Consider the following 22172-nt stretch of genomic DNA (forward strand, 5'->3'; position numbering starts at 1 on the left):
AAGTGACGCAGCGAAGTTTCCGGGACCGGTGAGTAGTGGGCGATTTAAAAACCCGCGAGTGTAGTTGTGACCGTCGCGGTAGGTGCCGGTTGGGGTCGGCTGTGATTGTTGTGTTGGTGCTGCAGAGCAGAGCAGAAGAGGTTGGGTCAGAAAACTGCCCTGCCGCACGAGAGCACAGCGCACTAGTGGGTCAGGGGTCCTGACTCAGACTTACTGGCTGTGTCTCGTGGTTTTTCACTGCCCTGGAAAAGGCCTGAAGTGGCGCTGAAATGAGGCATAGATGAGGTAACGTTGAGGGAGCGGTTTGCAACTTGCAAAGGGGCCCTACTGATGCTACTTAGTAGTAAACAGTGCTTACTTTAGGACAGGAGCTGTTTGCAGCTCTACATATAAATCTCGCGATATTGTGGCCTGGGCACTACTTCCTTTTAGGAGGAAAATGCATAGGTAAGTCATTTACCTGTTGTTGCACAGCTCTGGCTCTCGGATTCAGACTGGCTTCAGAGTCGGTGCTCTTAACCACCATACTATCCTGCCTCCTGTTGTCGTTGTTGACTGTGGCCATGTAGCCTCGCAGTTTCCTCATCTGTTGCAGTAAATAACTCAAAACCTGAATGGTGGCCCACTAGGGTTTCACTTTCGAGCTTGCCAGATGTAGAAGATGCTGGAGAACGGAGTACTATGAGGACCATTAGAAGATCTTCCAAGGCCGGACGCGGTGACTCACGCCTGTAATCCCAGCACTCTTGGAGGCCGAGGCAGGTGGATCACTTGAGTGCAGGAGTTTGAGACCAGCCTGGGCAACATCGTGAATCTCTATCTCTACTAAAAATACAAAAATTAGCCAGGTGTGGTGTTCCGCGCCAGTAGTCCGAGCTACTCAGGAGGCTGAGGTGGGAGGATCTGCTTGAGCTCAGGAAGTCGAGGCTGCAGTGAGCAGAGATCACGCCCCTGCACTGCAGCCTAGTCAACTAGTGAAACCCTGTCTCAAAAAGAAAACAAAAACAAACTTACAAGACCTCGAGTGGTTTTTGGAGACCCCGTATCACTTCAAATAATGTATTAAATAAGCATCCTCATCTCATTAAATAGAAACGTTGAAAAATTGCTTTTGGAATAATTGGCTTATGGATATTTCATCAAATTTACAGTTGGCTATGCTTTCTTATTGTGCATACTATGAAATGCTTTTCTTCAAACAGTTTATAAGTGGTAGGTTTAAGAATGGGGTTGACAGCATTATCTTTTGTGGTTATTTGATTAAACATTTACTAATTGTGCATATTTTGGAGCCAGCAGTTTTTTTCTACCTTTCCATTGCCCTCCCACCTTTCCTCTTTTGCCAGCCTTTTCAGTTCCTTGTTGGATGTAGATATTTAGAAGGCTTACAGGCTACATGGGAAAAGTACCCTATACCTTACCCTCTTCCACCTCTTGAGCCTGGCCTTTGTGTAGCAAATGTTGCTTAAGGGGCAGTGGCTTCTCCCTTCTTCTGCCTTGACCCTGCCCATTTGTAGAGTGACCTGCCTATGTATTCCTTGATTTTTGATTCTGATAAAGCACTTGACATTTTAAACATTCTTTTTTTTTTGAGACGGAGTCTCACTCTGTTGCCCAGGCCATAGTGCTGTGGCACGATCTTGGCTCACTGCAACCTCCACCTCCCCGGTTCAAGCGATTCTCCTGCCTCAGCCTCCCAAGTAGCTGGTACTACAGGTGCATACCACCATGCCCAGCTAATTTTTGTATTTTTAGTAGAGACGGGGTTTCACCATGTTGGCCAGGATTGTCTTTATCTCTTGATCTCGTGATCCTCCTGCCTCGGCCTCCCAAAGTGCTGGGATTACAGGCGCCCCGCCACATTATTCTGTTTTTTGGTAAAGCACATTGTAATGTCAGTATATACCACCCCAACTCCAAATTCTGTTGCAATCAGGGGAGGTGAGCAGTGTCATTCTATGCAGTAAGCAGTTAGTGCTGGCTTATATTAGCGATACTGAGATTTATTAAAGATAGTTCCTATTCCATAGTAGCTTTAGCATAATGGGCACACACAATAATGAGAATACTGAGGGGTTGGGAGCCTTGGGAAGGATGCTGAAAAGGGAGGTCAAGAAGAGTTTTATTTAAGAAGTTGAAGGGGGTTTGGGAAAAGGAAGGGTAATATTTAGAGAAATGGATTAGGGAGGAGGTTGGTTGAAGCAAGGGTAGGGAGAATAAGAACAAGGGTGTGTGAGGCAGGAGATGGGATGGACGTTTGTGTATTATGTACCAGGCTTTGCTAGGTTACACAATTCATTTGCTCCTCTGGATGGCCTGTGAGGTGGGCTATAGTATCTCCGTTTCGTAGGTGAGAAAACAAGATTGGAGAGGTTAAATGGTTTATCTAAGTTTCTGTGTGCTGGTAAGTGGCAGAGCCACTATTTGAACCCAGATCTCTATGATGACAGTTCTTTTGCCCATATGCTTTGATACCTCAAAGATCCAGGCCTAAAGTGTACCTGTGTACCATTTTCTTTGTTTTGACTTCAGAAACTTGAACTTTACCTGATTTCTGTATGTTGTCATCTTGTGTACGCCCGGTCCCCACGACAGTCCGGTTTGTAGATTCTCTGATCTGCAGTTCTTCCCGTTCCTTCATGGATTTGAAGGCTCTCCTTTCTTCCTTGAATGACTTTGCATCCCTCTCCTTTGCTGAGAGTTGGGACAATGTTGGATTACTGGTGGAACCAAGCCCACCACATACTGTAAATACGCTCTTCCTGACCAATGACCTGACTGAGGAAGTGATGGAGGAGGGGCTGCAAAAGAAGGCAGACCTCATTCTCTCCTACCATCCGCCTATCTTCCGACCCATGAAGCGCATAACCTGGAACACCTGGAAGGAGCGCCTGGTGATCCAGGCTCTGGAGAACAGAGTCGGTATCTACTCTCCTCACACAGCCTATGATGCCGCACCCCAGGGCGTCAACAACTGGTTGGCTAAAGGGCTTGGTGAGAAGCTTCTTTCATATTTGATATTTTCCCTGCAAATACTTTGAAACCTTAGAATGTCTTTCCAGTAAAGTTTTAACTGCTTTAGGGTTGGGGAGGGTATGATTCCATTTTTGTATAATACATTTAAAATAATGTTGCTGAAATTTGGCAGTTAAATTGCATTTGAAAAAGGAAACATTTTTAATTCTTATGGAGTTAGGAGAGCAGAAGTCTTCCTTACTGGGCTGAACTTCGTGACTCCTCACTTTTGTGGCACAATGCCTGTCACCCGGGCACTTGAAAAATGCTTGTTGAATTGAAAGCTCAGGTCTCTCCAGAATACACTTGATTGATAAATCAGGCAAATAGACATCTGGGTTTTAGTGAATGTTTTTAGTGAATGTTTACTTATGCCTAGGGAATGATGTATGGATTTTAGCTTTACTTTAGTAAGTCTTTTGTTTACTCATTTTGGGCTGAAGCTTTTATGATGATATCTGGATTAATGTGGTCAAATAAAGTATGAGCATTTGCAACCTGAATGATGGTTTACATGGGTAGATTTACCAAACAGTAGACCATTCTGTGTATTATCTGAAAATGTATGAATCAGTCTTTCTTGTCCAAGTTTTTCAGAGATTTAAGAATCTTTTGGAAAATAATTCTGAAATAATTTGATTTTGTACATCCATACCAAAGCCCTAGGGGACTGGTGATGTATATCTAAAGGATATATGTATGTGTGTGTATGTCATATAAGCATGAGAATGAATCTTTTAAAAAAGTCATTTCTTAGAAATTTTGCCTATAGTAGTTTATCTTACTTTTAAATGTTAACCTCTAACCCCCCAAAACTCCCATTTTCCCACAATATTTTCTCTAGGAGCTTGTACCTCCAGGCCCATACATCCTTCCAAAGCTCCCAACTACCCTACAGAGGGAAACCACCGAGTAGAATTCAACGTTAGCCACACCCAAGCCCTGGACAAAGTCATGTCTGCAGTGAAAGGAATTGATGATGTTTCTGTCACTTCTTTTTCTGCTAGGTACAATTTATTTTTCTCTTTTTTTGTGTGTGTATTTATTTATAAGCATCTTCCTTACAAAGTCTGTAACCCTGGTATTTAGGCTTGAAACAAATAATTTTCTCTGGAGTTGGTTTACAAAGCAGCATACTCCTCATTTGTCTGTGGGTCCTGGAGACCTATGGAATTTTTTCAAAACAATAAAAACAATAAGTAACACTTATTAAGTATTTTCTATGTCAGGGGACTATACTATGCATTTTATATACAGTATTTCTAATCCTGGTGATGTTCAAAGATAGTTGTTTTCACTTTAGAGAACACAGATAGATCCTAGTGATGTGGTGATGAGGCTTTTATTGGTTCCCAGCAAATCAGTGATTTCCAAGCACTTTCTTTTTTATATTTATCTTTACATTTTAAATATATATTTTCATAAATCAGTTTTTTAATTTAACATCATGGGAAATACTTTTCTGAATAATCTTTGTTTGTTTGTTTTAAGAGACTCCCAGGCTGGGCGCAGTGGCTCACACCTATAATCCCAGCACTTTGGGAGGCCAAGGCTGGTGGATCACCTGAGGTCAGGAGTTCGAGACCAGCCTGACCAACATGGAGAAACCCCGTCTCTACTAAAAATACAAAATTAGCTGGGTTTGGTGGCGCATGCCTGTAATCCCAGCTACTCGGGAGGCTCAGGCAGGCGAATCACTTGAACCCAGGAGGCGGAGGTTGCAGTGAGCCGAGATCACTCCATTGCACTCCAGCCTGGGCAACAAGAGTGAGACTCCATCTCAAAAAAAAAAAAAAAAAAGCGATTCCCATGCTGGAGTGCAGTGGTATGATCGTAGCTTGCCATGGCTTTAAGCTGCTGGTCTCAAGCAGTCTTCCCACCTCAGCCTCTTAATTAGCTGGGACTATAGGTGCCAAGCACTTCAAGTGAAAAATACATTAAGTGCCTCTTTATAAGGTCAATCATTATTTAGGGCAGATATAGGAGTTTTTTTGGTTTGTTTATTATTTATTATTATTTTTGAGATGAAGTCTAGGTCTGTCACCCAGGTTGGAGTGCAGTGGCACAATCTTGGCTCACTGCAACCTCCGCCTCCCTGGTTCAAGCGCCCGCCACCATGCCTGGCTAATTTTTTTTTGTATTTTTGGTAGAGATGGGGTTTCATCATGTTGGGTGGGTTGGTCTTGAACTCCTGACCTCGTGATCTGCCTGCCTCAGCCTCCCAAAGTGCTGGGATTATAGGCATGAGCCATGGTGCCCAGCTGTTTTTTTATTTTTTATTTTTGAGAGACAAGGTCTCACTTCATCACCCAGGCTGCAGTGCAGTGGCATGATCACAGCCCATTGCAGCCTTGACCTCACAGGCTCAAGCCATCCTCCCACCTCAGCCTCCCTAATAGCTGGGACTATAGTTATAACTTGCCACCATGCCTGGCTAATTTTTGTATCTTTTGTAGAGACAGGGTTTTGACTTGTTGTCTAGGCTGGTGTCAAACTCCTGGGCTCAAGCCATGTGTCCACCTTGATTTCCCAAAGTGCTGGGATTACAGGCATGAGCCACTGCCCCCAGCCTAACCTCTCATTATTTTTAATTGCTTGTAGTGTTTCTTCTTATGGATGAACGGTAGTTTCTTTAAGCATTCCTCTTCCTACTGATGGACTTTTTAGTTCGATTCCAGTTTTTCCATATTGTAGATAATATCTGAGTTTTACCACTAGATAGGGACCAAGGCATTGGTTTTCTTTCTTTTTTAAAAATTTCACAGATGATTGCAGAGTTTATAATTAATGCTTCCAGATTATCTTTAAAGGTGTCCTTTAGTTCTAGAATTTTATGATTATATTTAGAATTTATGGTTAAATGTGAAACTTTCTTGATGCCAATAATTTTGGGGAGGCTCTGGAGGGTGATCCAAGGACCCCCTGCATGATTGTTAATGAGGTGCTTATTTAAAATGCAGATTTTTGTATTCATCTCAGATCTTGTAATTAGAATGGAGTTTGCCTGAGAATCTGTCCAAGACATTCTCAAATTCAGTGTTTTAAAATTATCTCTAAGGCTTTAAAAAAATTCAGTTTGCCCCAGCCTAATTCGTAGATGTTCTGTTTCACTGGTTCTGTGGAAGGATCCAGCACCTGTTATTTTAAGAAGCTAGAAGGAATTTTTTTTTTTTTTTAAGACAGTGTCTTACTCTGTTGCCCAGATTGGAGTGCAGTGGCGTAATCTCGGCTCACTGTAACCTCTGCCTCCCAGGTCCAAGTGATTCTCCTGCCTCAGCCACTGGGGAGTGGCTGGGACTACAGGCACCCCCCACCACGCCCAGCTAATTTTTTTTTGTATTTTTGGTGGAGATGGGGTTTCGCCATGTTGGCCAGGCTGGTCTTGAACTCCTGATCTCAGGTGATCCACCTACCTCGGCCTCCCAAAGTGCTGGGATTACAGGTGTGAACCACTGTGCCTGGCTTTTTTTTTTTTTAACTTTAATTTTTTAATAAAAAAATAAAATGGGGTCCTGCTATGTTGCCCAGGCTGGTCTTGAACTCCTGGGCTCAAGTGATCCGCCCACCTTGGCCTCCCAAAATGCTGGGATTACAGGTGTGAGCCACCGCGCCCGGCCAGGAAATTTCTGATGCACAATCGGGATTGAGAACAGTTCTTGAACAGTGGTTTCAAAGTGAGGTCTCTGGAACAGCAATATCAGCATCACCTGGAACTTGTTAGAAAGGTAAACTCTCAGACCCCCACTTAGATATAATGAATCAGAAACTCCAGGGGTAGGACCCAGCAATCTGTGTTTTAATAATCCTCCAGGTGATTCTGATGCATAGTAGACTTAGAGAAATGCTATTCTAGAAAATGCATTAGTTTCAGATTAAATGGGTTCTGTTGGTTAAATCCTTAGTTCTACATAAATCTAATCTCCTATTATAGTAAGTTTGTAAACTGTGGATTATGTAAAATACATTTTGGCTATATTTGGCCTAAATGGAGTGATTTTTCCCCCCTAGGATTGATAATGAGGAACAAACACGGATTAGTCTGAATTGTACTCAGAAGGCTTTGATGCAGGTGGTAGATTTTCTTTCTCAGAACAAACAACTTTATCAGAAGACAGAAATTCTGTCGCTGGAGAAGGTAATAAAAATATTTTGTGTTTGATCTTAAAATACTGTGCATTTTCAGCTTTATTGAAGTATAACTGATATACTCAGAATTGTACATATTTGATGTGTACAGTTTGATAAGTGTCATTACTTTGTATTTTTCTTCAGCAAATTCATTTGTAAATTATTAGATCAACAGGCCATTCACTGTTACCTAAAGTACAAAATGGCAATGAGAGCATAATATTCTCTAGGAAGTAATTGAGAAAGGGAGACATTCCAGGAATAGGAAAATAGTGGTACTTCTTCAGGGTTACAGATTTGGTTACAGGTTTGCTCTCTCTTTATTTTATACCCTCTGCCTGGACCATGTCATTCATTCTTTCACTTGATAGCCATTTGTATGATGATGATTCCTATCTTTACTTTTTGGCTTAGAATGCTTTCTTAAGGGAAAAAATGACAAGAATCCATATTTTCAACTACTTTCTGGATGTTTTGCCCTTACAGAGCCCACAAGTATTTCAAATTCAATATATCCAAATACTTTATCCCTGTGCCACCCCCCCCTTTTTTTTAATATATATTTCATATTTCAGTATCATTATCTACTTTAGTTTCCAAGTTTTCGTACTCCTCCTTGACTCCAAGCCCTGCTGATTCTGGCCTCATATCTATACAGTGTTTCTCCTCTGTATTGGCTCTGCCACCACAGGAGTTGAAACTCTCATTTTCTGTGATGAGAGTTGTCTCACCGAGCACCTAGGAGGCAGTCCAGGCTCTTTAGCATGGTGTCGGAAGCCCTTAATGATCTGCTACAGCCTGGGCCTCCAGCCTCCTCTCCTTCCACAGCACGTGCTCTGCACAGTAGCCATACTGTCTTCGTTTGGATCTACCCCCACAGTGTGTTCTCTCAAGTCTTTGGCACCTTTGTCCATGTTCTCTCTGTTTAGAGTGCCTTTCTTCATCTCATCGTACCTCTGTCCTGCCACACTGCACTTGACATCACCGCCCTTTCAAACTTTTTTATTTCCCCCTTTTTAACTCTTTTAGGGTTTTCTCTAAGACCTGAGTCCTTCCTCCAAGTACTCCCCAACCCTCCCAAGTCACAGCTCATTTAGTTTGTCATTCCTTGTGCTGCTGCAACTGTAGAACCTACCTTGAATTTAAACAGTTTTATTATTTTGTTTAATTAATTAATTTATTTTTGAGGCAGGGTCTGGCTCTGTCCCCAGGCTGGAGTGCGGTGGTATAATCTCAGCTCACCTCTGCCTCTTGGGTAGCTCAAGCCCACCTCCCATTCAGCCTCCCAAGAAGCTGGGAGTGCAGGTGCACACCACCATGCCTGGCTAATTTTTGGATTTTTTAATGGAGATGAAGTCTCACTATGTTGCCCAGGCTGGTCTGAAACTCCTGAGCTCAAACAATCCACCCACCTCAGCCTCCCAAAGTGCTAGGATTATAGGCATGAGCCATCGTGCCTGGCCTGATTATTGATTTAAACATCTGCCTTCCTAGGAAACTGTGAGCTCCTAGAAGAATGATTTTGTCAGGTTTGTGTCCCCACATTTAGCCTGGAGCTTGCTGTAGTAACCTCACAGTGTGCATACTGATTGATTTTAGCATTTGTTGTTTTAGGACTGACAGTGGACACCATTTCTAACTTCTGTTTCTCCTCAGCCTTTGCTTCTACATACTGGAATGGGACGCTTATGCACACTGGATGAATCTGTCTCCCTGGCAACCATGATTGATCGAATCAAAAGACACCTAAAACTATCTCATATTCGCTTAGCCCTTGGGGTGGGGAGAACCTTAGGTAAATATTGCTCCTTCATTTATCCAGTATGCCTACTGTTAACATTGGACAAAGGTTGAAACTCTTGATTGTATTAATATGTGATAGAGAATGTGTTAGCAGCTCATAGGAGATCATTGGTTTACTTTATTGATTAGGGTAGGCCAGGTCCTGCTGTGGAATACATCTCATTGGCCTAATAAATGAGATTTATTTCTCTGTCATGCTATGTGTTCATTTCAAGTTGGTTATTTTAGGAAGTCTGGCCATTGTAGACTGGTGGTTGTTGCAGAGGGAGAGAGTTTTGCAGGGTCTTAAACCATCAGTTCAAAATTCCAGGAAACATGTTCATTTCTGCTCAACTTATTTTCCAGAATTAGTCATGTTATCCAATACAACCAAGGGAGGCATAAAGTGCAGTCTTACCATATGTCAGGAGGAGAGCTGGAATCATGATTGCTACAATTACAACATAAATTTTGCACTTACAAGACTGGTAATATTTTCTAGTGAGGTGCCACTGAGTGATCTGATCCATTGCAGTTTCTAAGTCTTGTATTTTTTCTTCTGGCCTTTCCCGGTACTTTTGAGAACAAAAAGAGTGAACAGACATTTGTTCAACACCTGCAGTGAACCTAGCACTGTACTGATTGTCTGTCCTGAGTGTGTGAGCTCCCACTGGCAAAAGCAGTGGGGCACAGTGGTTATAGGTATAGATTCTGAGCTCAGACAACCTGGCTTCAGATTTGTCTGTCCTGTGTGTTTGCTGCATGTCTTTGACAAGTTGTTTATGCCCTCTGTGTCCCAGTAGTCTCATTGGTAAAAACTGCATTAATAATAAAACCTAACTCAGAGGGTGGTAGTATAATCCATGTGACATGGCACAGTGACTGGCTCACATTAAGTATAGTTAAAGTGCTAGCTGTTGTTAGCTTTGTGGTTGGTACTATTTCTCCTATGTTATAGGTGAACAGTTTTGGTTCAGAGAGATAAGTAACTGTATTAGTTCGTTCTCACACTGCTATGAAGAAATGCCCAAGTCTGGGTAATTTATAAAGAAAAGAGGTTTAATTGACTCTTTAATTTATAAAGAAAAGAGGTTTAATTTATGAAGAAAAGAGGTTTAATTGTTCTGCATGGCTGGGGAGGCCACAGAAAACTTACAATCATGGTGGAAGGCACCTCTTCTCAGGGTGGCAGAAGAGAGAATGAGTGCAAGTGAGGGAAATGCCAGACGCTTATGAAACCATCACATCTCATAAGACTCACGCGTTATCACGAGAACAGCATGGGGGAACTGCCCCCATGACCCAATTACCTCCACCTGGTCCTGCCCTGGACCCGTGGGAATTATGGGGATTACTGTTCAAGGTAAGGTTTGGATGGGGACACAGAGCCAAACCATATGAGTAACTTATGCAAAAGTCCAGTTAGATCAAACAACCCAAGGGAGTTAAGTGTCCAAAGAAAATGGATAGCAGAGGTGGGATTTGACTTCCAAAATAACTCCAAAGCCCCATCTTTGAGATACCGTGCTGCTGAACTGGAGTGACCACTGAAGAAGTGTCCATTTTAGAAACCCAAGTGCTAAATACTTGGATTTTGGTTCAAAAGTTGCGGTTATTTCACTTTTCAGAGGATGCTTTTTGAGAATAAATAGTATATTTAAAAATATGTGCCAACTCCATTCGTAGCATTCCTCTTTCTCACTAGTCCTTTTAGGTCCTTAGCTTCCTCCCCTGAGAATAGAGATAGTACTTGCCTACCTCTCACTGTTGTCTGAAGACCCAGGTGAGATTACTTTACCCAGCAACGTTGCAGTACTGCCTGGAGCTGCACCATTAGTACTATTCAGTGGTTTGTGAGTGTGCAGCCATGTCAAAGGAATAACGGTACTCCCTTCAGCAGCACATATACTAAAAATTGGATGATATAGATTAGCATGGCGCCTATGCAAAGATTACATGCAAATTTGTGCATTGTTCCATATTTTGTGCAATTCACAAAGGTTGTTAGTTAAAGAAAAAGGAATAATAACTGTACCTTGGGTTAGCTATGCAATATCAAAAGAATGACCTGTTTGCTTATATTAAAACATGTTTTTTTTTTACATGCAGAAAGAACAATTCGTATACTCATGATGAGACCAGGAGTAAAATCTGTATTATGTTTAGGATTCTTGGTACAAATTATAATAGTAAAAAGAAAGGGAATTGTAAAGTATTGGTCTCTTGTTTCCTTTGTCTTGAAGAGTCTCAAGTCAAAGTTGTGGCCCTGTGTGCTGGTTCTGGGAGCAGCGTTCTGCAGGGTGTCAAGGCTGACCTTTACCTCACAGGTAGGACAGACTTTGGATCTCTCTTGGTTTATTTTTTGCAAAATCAAAAATGGCAGATTTTAGGACAGTACCTGGCACATAGATGATACCTAATTAATGTTTTGTAAACTTGAACTAAACAGAAACTACAACAGAACTGGGACGTACTGCGTTCTTTGTGGAGGGATGAAATCATTGAACAATTTATTATCTCAAAAATTAATGGTCAGCATTTATTTTACCTACATTCTTCCTAAACTGTCCCAAACCTCTCAGATTTCACGTCAGTGGGATACTTTCTACCCTGTCACCTTAGCTAGGAAATGGTTCCTCTTAGCCTAAAGCCAATCATCAATTCCTATCAATTCAAGCTCCCAAATCTTTCTAGAATCTTCCCCCTTATCTGTCCAGGCAGTGTCTCCTACTTGAAGTACAGCATCAACCCTCTAATGTTGTCTTCCATATGTTCTCCTGAAATTAACTTTTCACAGTGCGTATTTGATGGTCTTGACTAAAAAGACTTCAGTGATTTCCTTCATCTGTCTGGTAGAGCCTGAACATTGCATCCTCTTTCTTGTACCCTTTGCATATGCTGTTTTCTTTGGTTAGAATGCCTTTTCCTTGTTCTCCTCGTGATAAGTGAGCACCCCCTCTGAGAAGCCTTCTCTGACACTGTCCTGCTTCTGCCTCTTGTGGGTCCCTATCACTTTGTCCTTGATCTCCAGTGTGCACTTCTGTTGGACAGTAATTGGCTCCTGGGCCTTACACTCTCTCCTTAAGGATACTACCTAATAGGTCCTGGCTAATTTTTATTGAAAGAATTACTTCACGTAGTTACTACTCAGGAATGTGACCAAACATGGCCCATTATACCTGCAAAGGATTTGAAGACATTTTAATGGGTTGCCAGTTTGTTTACCTCCTCCTTCTTAGGGTTAGGAGAGAATGAGTTAAAGAATTACTTTTCCCGCCGGGCGCGGTGGCTCAAGCCTGTAATCCCAGCACTTTGGGAGGCCGAGATGGGCGGATCACGAGGTCAGGAGATCGAGACCATCCTGGCTAACACGGTGAAACCCCGTCTCTACTAAAAAAAATACAAAAAACTAGCCGGGTGACGTGGCGGGCGCCTGTAGTCCCAGCTACTCGGGAGGCTGAGGCAGGAGAATGGCGTAAACCCGGGAGGTGGCGCTTGCAGTGAGCTGAGATCCGGCCACTGCACTCCAGCCTGGGCGACAGAGCCAGAGTCGGTCTCAAAAAAAAAAAAAAAAAAAAAAGAATTACTTTTCCCACTTCGAGGACCAGGCTCTAGACTCTTAGCTCTCTGGCCATTCCTTTGGCTACTTCCATGCTTCCCTTGCCTCCCACACCCATGCCTTGTTGTGTAGCACACTCTCTTACAAAGGCTGCTGCACTGAAAGCATTGTCACATCCCGAAGTACCAAGGAGCAGCATCTGAGAAAGCCTGATGGAACTGCTCTAAACCAATAAATTGATTTAAAAAAAAAAAAAACATGTATGTGACTATTACCTGTTTTCCATTCTTCTGAAGATAAAAGATTTTTGTAAGTCCTTAAATTTCTACCAGATTAAAGTGAAATTTCAATATGAATATCTTACAGCATTGTGTCTGGCTATTTTAAAATTCATTTTAGCATTTTACTTAGAAGGAATTTCAGACCTATGCAAAAGTTGCAAGAATAGTACAATGAACTCCTATATGCTCTTCACCTTGGTTACTAATGGTTATATTCTGCCATATTTGTACATTCTTTATGTACATATTATATATGTGTCTGTATACATTTGTGTGTGCATATATAGATATATAATATACAAGTTAAAAATTTTATATATATAGATGTATTTCCCCCAGGACCATTTTAGAAATCGATTGCAGACATGACAATTTCTTTACCTCTCAATACTTCAGTGTATAGTCTTCTAAGAACAAAGACATTCTAAGTCTATAGAACAATTATCAAATGAGGGAATTTAATATTGTTAAAACATTTACTTGATATACAGTCCATATTCACATTTTTCCAGTTGATAAAAGTTTATAGCATTTCTTTTTCTGATCCATATCCAGCCCATGATCTCACATTGCATTTAGTTGTTGTTAGTCCCCTTCAGTCTGGAATAGTTCCTCAGCTTTGTCTTCATAACATTGACATTTTTAAAAGAGTATAGGCTCTTTGTTTTATGCTTCTCGCTCAATTTGGGGTATCTATTTCCTCATAAATACTTTTTTAAAAACTAGTTTTTTTAAAAAGTGATAAAATATAATGATATGTTCATAAAATAAATTCAGGCAGTTCCAAAATGTTAAAATGTCCTTCCTATCTAGCTGTGGGGAGAAATAGAAAATATTACCTGGCTAGCATTAGATGTCTCTGGTCTGTGAGGCATTGCTTTTGAGTGTAACTTCAGAGATGCGAAGCCCCTCCTAAAGGACCTCTGCTGAACTTCATCACGCTTCCTGTGAGCCTGAGGCCGTGTTCTCGTTGTATTAAGTTGTTAAGGGTAACACCCTGTAAGACCAGCAGATGGGGAGCCTGCTCCTTGCAAATGTAAGTTCTCTCATTTGTCGTTTCATTCTCCATTTGCTTTTCCTTTCCCAAGCTGCCATCCTGGGCCAAGCTTTTCTTTCCGTTGGCTTCAGCAATTATTGCAGGGTCTTCACAGATTTCCCCCCTTTCATGCCTTCTCCGGCCAATGAGTTTGTCACAGTACAGGCAGCCAGACTTATCTTTCCTAAAACAAGGCTTCCAACTGGGTCATCTTAGTGTCTTTTTCTTGCTTTTTACTTTTACTATTATAGATTAAGATGTTTTAAAAGGTGTTTGAATAAAAACTATTCCTTATAATGAGATGACACTTATTAGAAGAGTGTGGGGAACTGAAAAATTCTGGAATTAAGAAAACTTATTTTTTACTTACAGATGTTTTCTTGTGGGAAAATTAGAGAAAAAACTCAATTTTTTTTCTAAGAACCTTTTTTTTCTTAAATTTGTATGCCCTTCTGTCTCTAAATACAGTTCAAAAGAACAAACCAAATTGTACACAGTGCAGTTTTGCTTTTAAATTACAAGTCATCAAATTCACAAACTGCATTTTTAAAAATTCAGAATATTAGGCTGGACACGGTGGCTCACACCTGTAATCCCAGCACTTTGGGAGGCCGAGGCGGGCAGATCACTTGAGCCCAGGAGTTCGAGACCAGCCTGGCCAACATGGCAAAACCCCATCTCTACTAAAAATACAAAAATTAGCCAGGCTTGGTGGTGGGTGCCTGTAATTCCAGCTACTCGAGAGGCCGAGGCAGGAGAATCACTTGAACCCAGGAGGCAGAGGTTGCAGTGAGCTGAGATTATGCTATTGCACTCCAGCCTGGGCGGTAGAGCAAAACTCCATCTAAAAAAATAAATACAAATATAAATAAATTAAAAATTCAGAATATTTGAGTTTTCCCCAAATCTTTTCACAACAGATGAGATTCCCTCCAGAGTTTCTAGGGATTTTGCTTAAGTCAAAGAAAAATACTTTGTTTTAATCGGGAAATAATCTTAAATTCATTTCATCCTTGTATATTAGACTAAGTTGACGACAGAAATACTGGTGCTTACAAAGCCTAAGTCTGCTGAGCAGTATACACAGAATGTCCTCCAGAGGTATTTATTACATAAGAGGCAGATTTTCTGAAGGCCTCATTTTACTTAGCAGTGGTCATTCTTTTTACGGTGGAAACACAGTAAAATGGGTGTTTACAGATCTGGTTCTGGCCAGATATGTTGGATTGGACAATTGCCTTGGGGTCTGCCAAGGAAAAAGAAGTTGAAATTCTCAATGGGATGGCTTTTATTTTTATTTTATTATATTTTCAAGACAGAGTCTTGCTCTGTCACCCAGGTTGAAGTGCAGTGGTGCAGTCTCGGCTCACTGCAACCTCCAGCCCCCATACTGAAGCAATTCACCCGCCTCAGCCTCCTGAGCAGCTGGGATTACAGGCACACGCCAGCACACCCAGCTAATTTTTGTGTTTTTAGTACAGATGGAGTTTCACCATGTTGGCTAGGCTGGTCTGGAACTCCTTAGCTCAGGTGACCCCCCTGCCTAGGCTTCCCAAAGTGCTGGGATTACAGGCGTGAACCACCGTGCCCAGACTTTTCTCTGTTTTTAAGTTGGAGGACATAAAAGAAAACTGTACAGTACTTTCTAGATTTATAACAGTTCTGCTGTATTACATTCACTTTATATAGAATATAAACTTGGTATTTCTGCTTTTGTGTTTCCTCATTCCACAGATTCCATATCTAGCATTTAAGAATTTGCTGTTTCCTTTTTGGTAGGTGAGATGTCCCATCATGATATTTTGGATGCTGCTTCCCAAGGAATAAATGTCATCCTCTGTGAACACAGCAACACTGAACGAGGCTTTCTTTCTGACCTTCGAGATATGCTGGGTTCTCACTTGGAGAATAAGATAAATATTATCCTATCAGAGACTGACAGGGACCCTCTTCAGGTGGTATAATTGCAGAAACATCAGGATAACACATTGTACAAATTAGTTGGATGCCAACTTGAATTTGTAACATGAGTCAGTGGGACTAGTGTGCTTCTAGAAGAGTGTCTTAGAGGGTATGATCATTTCCGGTTTATTAATCTGATTCACCAAACATTCTTTTTTTTTCTTTTTTTTTTTTTTGAGATGGAGTCTCGCTCTGTCACCAGGCTGGAGTGCAGTGGCGCGATCTTGGTTCATTGCAACCTCTGCCTCCCAGGTTCAAGCAGTTCTTCTGCCTCAGCCTCCCGAGCAGCTGGGACTACAGGTGTGTGCCACCGCACCCAGCTAATTTTTGTATTTTTAGTAGAGATGGGGTTTCACCATGTTGGTCAGGATGGTCTGGATCTCGACCTCGTGATCCACCCGCCTCGGCCACCCGAAGTGCTGGGATTACAGGCGTGAGCCACCACGCCCGGCAGATTCACTAAATGTTCTATTGCTCATACAGTAAAACTGTAATGTCACTACCACATTAAATAACAAGTATTCATATAAAATCTAGGAAAGATTGAATAAAATCTGTTTACTTAACATTCTTTGGAAGGAGCTCAAGTGATTCTCTCCTTAGTTTAATTGTAGATGGGATGGGATGGATCCATTTGGGTATCTTTGCCCTTGCTTAGTTTAACATTATGCTTGAAAAACTTGGGCTTGAATACTTCTTTCTAGGTAGTAGCCTCTTTGCAATGATAAGGTCTGTTTGTCCCTGTTCCTAGTTGTGCCTACGATCTAGTCTCTCACCTAAATTTCAGAATCAGAATGAGATTTATCAGGATGTTGTTTTAAATATATATATACACAATCATTATTCATATTACTATTACTTTATTGCTTTTTAGATGACTTACTTGTAATTTTTTTTGTCTTCTACAGTCCTTTGTTCCCAATTTCTGCTCTGTCACTTCCCTCTCTTGGCAATGAACTTGGCTGACACAGGCAGGGGGCAGGGCCAGGGAGTGAAATTCCAGAGCAGAAAGAACGAAGTCAGATATCTCAAAATATCATCCTGCCCCATTTAATCTGGGCCCTTTCTCCATGTGGATGCCCTTTTCTAAACAGCGCCCACACTGGGCTGCGAGGCCCCTGCCTGCCTCCACTGGTTGGGCAGGGCAGATACACCTTTCTCCACCCGTTTTCAGATAATCTGGCTAAAGCAATATTCCCTCCAGTTTAGGCATTCTTGGATTGCCTTTATGATTTGTGCTGTTTTACCATACCACATATAATTTTTACTTCATGCTTTTGTGTAAAGCAACTTTTTCTCTTTTTATTTTTTATTGTGGTAAAATTCACATAACATAAAATTCACCATTTTCGTGCCCCTCCCCCCAATTCACCATTTTATTTAAAGTATATAATTCCGTAGCTTTTAGTACATTTACAGTGTTGTGGTACCGTTACCACTACAGTTCCAAAACATTTTTCATCACCACAAAGGGAAGCCCCATTAAGTAATAACTCCCTCCTCCCATCCCCTGAATCCTATTTCTATGGAGTTGTCTATTCTGGATATTTTCTGTAAGTGGAATCATAAACACGTGGTCCCTTGTGTCCGGCATCTTTCACTTATGTTTTCTCCATTACTGCCGCCTTTTGTGTTTTTTTCCTTGTATTTTGACTCCCTTATTTCCTTATATATATATATTCTTACCTATCTTTAAAGGAAATTTTATGTCACATCCATTATAACTTAAATATTTACTTAATCTGTATTAAATACAGGATTATTAAAATACAAAGGAACATTGCTCAAAAGAAATGTCATTTTTAAAAAAATATCCTTTTTTTTTTTTTGGAGACATAGTCTCACTCTGTTGCCCAGGCTGGAGAGCAGTGGCATGATTACAGCTCCCTGCAACCTCTGCCTCCTGGGTTCAAGCGATTCTCCTGCCTCAACATTCCAAGTAGCTGGGATTACAGGCACCCGTCAGCATTCCCAGCTAATTTTTGTATCTTTAGTAGAGACAAGGTTTCATCGTGTTGGTCAGGCTGGTCTCCAACTGCTAGGCTCAAGTGATCCGCCCACCTCAGCCTCCCAAAGTGCTGGGATTACAGGTGTGAGCCACTGTGCCTGGCCTGAAATGCCATTTTTAAGCTTAGTGTCTAATGACATGTTTTGTGCTGTTTTGCTGATTTAATAAATAAGGCCACATACTGACATGAAATAGTGGTTTAGTAATCCCTTGTCTACTCCTGAAAGCTGAAGGCTGAGGAAGGACATGCACATTCTCTCACAGGCGTCACATGAAAAATCTTCCCCATCCTGTAGGACTTACAAGGTCGCTTTGGATGCCCAAATGGATGGTACATTCCAGGTGGAAGGTTGCAGATTGTAGGGAACAGTGTCACCACCTTTGTTGTGCATCCACGACACCTTATATAATCTTTTGTGCACAGGTATTGGAGGGTGCTGCATACCAATCTAGATCAGGATCCAAATCAGACACTAGCGCAGGAAAGCAGCAGCTGGCCAGGAGGTGGCAGCAACAGTTCAGCTCAAGGCAACTGCTGCTGAGCAGAATGAAGGTCCAGCGTGGCCAAGTCTTCCTGATCTTTCAGGGGCATAGGAAATCTGGATTTTTAATGTGTGGTGTTAAAATATACACATATTATCATATATAAAACATACATATATAGGTGTTTCTGTACAGTTCCTGGCTTACAACTCCCCTAGCCCTTGTTACAGTCTTTTGGGTGTGTTAAGCCTCAGGGGCAGGCCTCAGGAAACAATCAGAGTTCTCCTGCCCTTCCTTCACCCCCAAGGCAAAATCCTAATCTTCTCCCTCCCTTTTCTTTTTTAGAGACAGGGTCTTGCTCTGTCACCCAGGCTGGAGTGCAGTGGTGTGATCATAGCTCACTGCAGCTCCGAACTCCTGGGCTCAAGTGACCCTCCCTCCTCAGTTTCCTGGGTAACTGGGACTATAGGCACCTGCCACCACCCATCCCCTACTAATTTTTTCAAATTAAAATTTTTACTTTTGTAAAGACAGGGTTTTGCTACACTGCATAGGCTGGTCTTGAGCTCCTGAGCTCAGGGAATCCTCCTGCCTTGGCCTCCCAAAGTGCTGGGATTACAGGCGTGAGCCACTGAGCCTGGCCTTTTTTTTTTTTTTTTTTTTTTTGAGACAAGAGTTTCACTCTTGTTGCCCAGGCTGGAGTGCAATGGCGTGATCTCGGCTCACCACAACCTCCGCCTCCCAGGTTCAAGTGATTTTCGTGCCTTAGCCTCCTGAGTAGCTGGGATATTAGGCCCACCTAATTTTGCATTTTTAGTAGAGATAGGGTTTCTCCATGTTGGGCAGGCTGGTTTCGAACTCCTGACCTCAGGTGATCCGCCCACCTCAGCCTCCCTAAGTGCTGAGATTACAGGCATGAGCCACCGCACCTGGCCTTATTTTTATTTTTTTGAGACAAGAGTCTCACTCTGTCACCCAGGCTGGAGTGCAGTGGCACGATCTCTGCTCACTACAACCTCTGCCTCCCAGGTTGAAGCAATTCTCCAGCCTCAGCCTCCCAAGTAGCTGGGATTACAGGCGCTCGCCACAATGCCCAGCTAATTTTGTATTTTTAGTAGAGACAGGGTTTTACCATGTTGGCCAGGGTAGTCTAGAACTCCTGACCTCAAGTGATCCACCTGCCTCAGCCTCCCAAAGTGCTGGGATTACAGGAATGAGCCACCGTGCCAGGCAAATGCTGCCATTTTAAGGCCTACACTTTGGGTAGCAAAAGTAAAGATGTTGACCCTAAATACTTGAGAGGCCTGGGGCCAGTGATAAATATAAAAATGGTTACAAAAGTTTAGGAATGAGCTTTGTATTGTACTATGTCTAAAGTTATCCATAGCATCAGTCTTTTGAAATTTGCTTTATTCAACACATTAAGGATGCTTTAACTTATGCTATTAAAACCTCATAGGCTGGGTGAGGTGGCTCACACCTGTTAATCCCAGCACTTTGGGAGACCCGAGTGGGTGGATCACTTGAGCCCAGAAGTTCAAGACCAGCCTAAGTAACATGGTGAAACCCCATCTCTACAGAAAAAGAAAAGAAAAAAAAAAAAAGCTGGGTGTGGTGTGTGCCTCCTGTAGTACCAGCTGCTCAGGAGGATAAGGTGGGTGGATCACTTGAGCCCAGGAGGTCAAGGCTGCAGTGAGCTGAGACGGCACTACTGCACTCTAGCCTGGATGACAAGAGACCCTGTCAAAAACAAACACTTAACAGACATTTCATATTTCATCTTCATATCCTCACAACTACTGCCTTTTGTGTAGTAAGTGTTCAAATTTAGGCTATTCAGGATTATGCTGGAAGAGTAATTTCACCTCACAGAATGTAAAAAGTACATTCTGAACAATGCTACTGCCTCCACATTTGAATTAGCTGGAACAAAAAGAGTGAACTTCTAAAGTTAGTCATTTTGTTTAAAAGTTAGGCAAAATCTATTAATCAGCCCCCAAACCAACTGATCTTTTATTTTGAGACAGGGTCTCACTCTGTTACCCACCAGGCTGGAATGCAGTGGCATGATCACAGCTCACTGCAGCCTCAGCTTTCCTGGGCTCAGATGATCGAGCCACCTAAGCCTTCTGAGTAGCTGGGACTACATGGTGGGTGCCACCACGCCCGGCTAATTTTTTGTATTTTTAGTAGAGACAGGGTTTCGCCATGTTAACCAGGCTGGTCTTGAACTCCTGGTCTCGAGATTGGCCTGCCTTGGCCTCCCAAAGTGCTGTGAGCTACTGCACCTGTTTACACTGATCTTTTATATGAGTGAAGTGATCATGTATTAAAATAACAAATGATGCTAAGAAAGTCTAGTTTCAGGACTACTGTGAGGACTAATTTAGCAGTCCTTTCACAATAAATTCAGCACTGTGGCAAATTTATAAACAATAAATGTCTGACATCTCCTGTGCCTTTTTTTTTTGGTAATTTTATTAAGAGTACCCAGAAAACCTTTCAAGGTTTCAGTAGGTCTGTTCAATCTTGCCAGAAGCAAGTTAACACAGTAGAAGAAATTAGAGCCTTAGCAGTCAAGACATAACTGCTAGAGCCTGAGGGACACCGATGCGGACACAAGTCAACAAACAGCATACAATAATATGCCAAGATCTTCACCAGATCTGTAAGATGCACTCATAAAACTTCTTTTGAAGAACTTACAAATATTCTTAGTAAAAAAGTAGCACTACAAATTTACAAAGTGATTCTATCCAAATTGGCTTTTTATTTATTAATAATAAAGTCTACTGACAGATACTGCTTGCAAATAGTATAGACACAAAAATTATAAAAATAAACCAGTAGATATTTAGGGCAGATGCAAAAATTTGCACATTAGGTCATTATAAACTAGATAGCTTAAGCAAAAAAAGCAAGGTGCAAACCAGCAAGTATATTACCAATTGTGTTTTTAAAAGGAGACAGATACTTTTACATATGCATAGGCTATATCTGGAAGAATACTTAAGAAAATGCTATTAGTGGTTGCCTAAAGAACTGGGTGGATCAGGGAGTGGGCAGGAAACTCACTTTCACTGAATATCCTGTGGTACTATTAAAACAATTTTTAAAATCACATTCATGTACACATTTGTTTAAACATTTTGACTAGAGGTTATATTTAAGACTAAGCCCTTGGCCAGGCGCAGTGGCTCACCCCTGATCCCAGCACTTTGGGAGGCCGAGGTGGGATCACTTGAGATCAGGAATTCGAGACCAGCTTGGCCAATATGGTGAAACCCCATCTCTGCTAAAAATACAAAAATTAGCCAGGCATGGTGGCGTGTGCCTATAGTCCTAGCTCAGGAGGCTGAGGCACAAGAATCGCTTGAACCTGGGAGGCAGAGGCTGCAGTGAGCTTAGATCACACCACTGCACTCTAGACTGGGCGACAGTGCAATTCCATCTTTAAAAAAAAAAAAAAAAAAAAAAGACTAAGCCCATGGACTTAACATAAAATTACTTTTTAAAAAAATGCCTTTAAAAAAATAAAAGTAAAAAAAGAAGGTCTTGCTCTGCACCCGTACTGGAGTGCAATGGCACAATCATAGCTCACTGTGATCTTGAACCCCTGGGTTCAAGCGATCCTCCTGCCTCAGCCTCCACAGCAGCTAGGACAATAGGCATGGGCCACCATGCCCAGATGATGTTTTAAATTTTTTGTAGAGACAAGGTCTCACTATGTTGTCCAGGCTGTTCTTAAACTCCTGGGCTCCAGAGATCTTCCTGCCTTGGCCTCCTAAAGTGTTGGGATTACAGGCATAAGCCATTATGCCTAGCCAAAATTACTTAAGTATAAACCACAAGAAAAATTATTTAAAAATTCCAAGGATTTTTGGAAATATTTTCATGAAAGAGGTTTACAAGATAAGA

The 22172-nt window shown here is 41.8% G+C and overlaps 1 protein-coding gene across 3 annotated transcripts; it reads left to right on the forward strand.

Annotated features, from left to right (window-relative positions):
• The first annotated feature begins 13 nt into the window (after nucleotides 1–13).
• Nucleotides 14–15947, forward strand: NIF3L1 (NGG1 interacting factor 3 like 1). 3 transcript variants are annotated; one of them, XM_025405038.1, is made up of 8 exons: nucleotides 52–285; nucleotides 1152–1212; nucleotides 2533–2994; nucleotides 3860–4022; nucleotides 7024–7150; nucleotides 8800–8938; nucleotides 11169–11252; nucleotides 15581–15918. In XM_025405038.1, exons 3-8 carry the CDS (start codon nucleotides 2559–2561, stop codon nucleotides 15763–15765), a joined length of 1134 nt encoding a protein of 377 aa, XP_025260823.1. In that variant the 5' UTR covers nucleotides 52–285; nucleotides 1152–1212; nucleotides 2533–2558; the 3' UTR covers nucleotides 15766–15918. The 3 variants fall into 3 exon arrangements, with proteins under 3 accessions (XP_025260822.1, XP_025260825.1, XP_025260823.1); XM_025405037.1 differs by having other exon boundaries at nucleotides 14–2994; nucleotides 15581–15947; XM_025405040.1 differs by lacking the exon at nucleotides 8800–8938 and having other exon boundaries at nucleotides 14–2994; nucleotides 15581–15947.
• The last annotated feature ends 6225 nt before the right edge of the window (nucleotides 15948–22172 follow it).

This window comes from Theropithecus gelada, chromosome 12 (genome assembly GCF_003255815.1).
Source record: "Theropithecus gelada isolate Dixy chromosome 12, Tgel_1.0, whole genome shotgun sequence".
Classification (NCBI taxonomy): Eukaryota; Metazoa; Chordata; class Mammalia; order Primates; family Cercopithecidae; genus Theropithecus; species Theropithecus gelada.

What these genes read in the sequence shown, in the direction of transcription:
- NIF3L1 (XM_025405037.1), top strand. Translation starts at nt 2,559, where the DNA reads ATGTTGTCATCTTGTGTACGCCCGGTCCCCACGACAGTCCGGTTTGTA. An exon ending in GTCACTTCTTTTTCTGCTAG is followed by an intron (nt 4,023 to 7,023) that starts GTACAATTTATT and finishes TTTCCCCCCTAG; the next exon opens with GATTGATAATGAGGAACAAA. An exon ending in GGCTGACCTTTACCTCACAG is followed by an intron (nt 11,253 to 15,580) that starts GTAGGACAGACT and finishes CCTTTTTGGTAG; the next exon opens with GTGAGATGTCCCATCATGAT.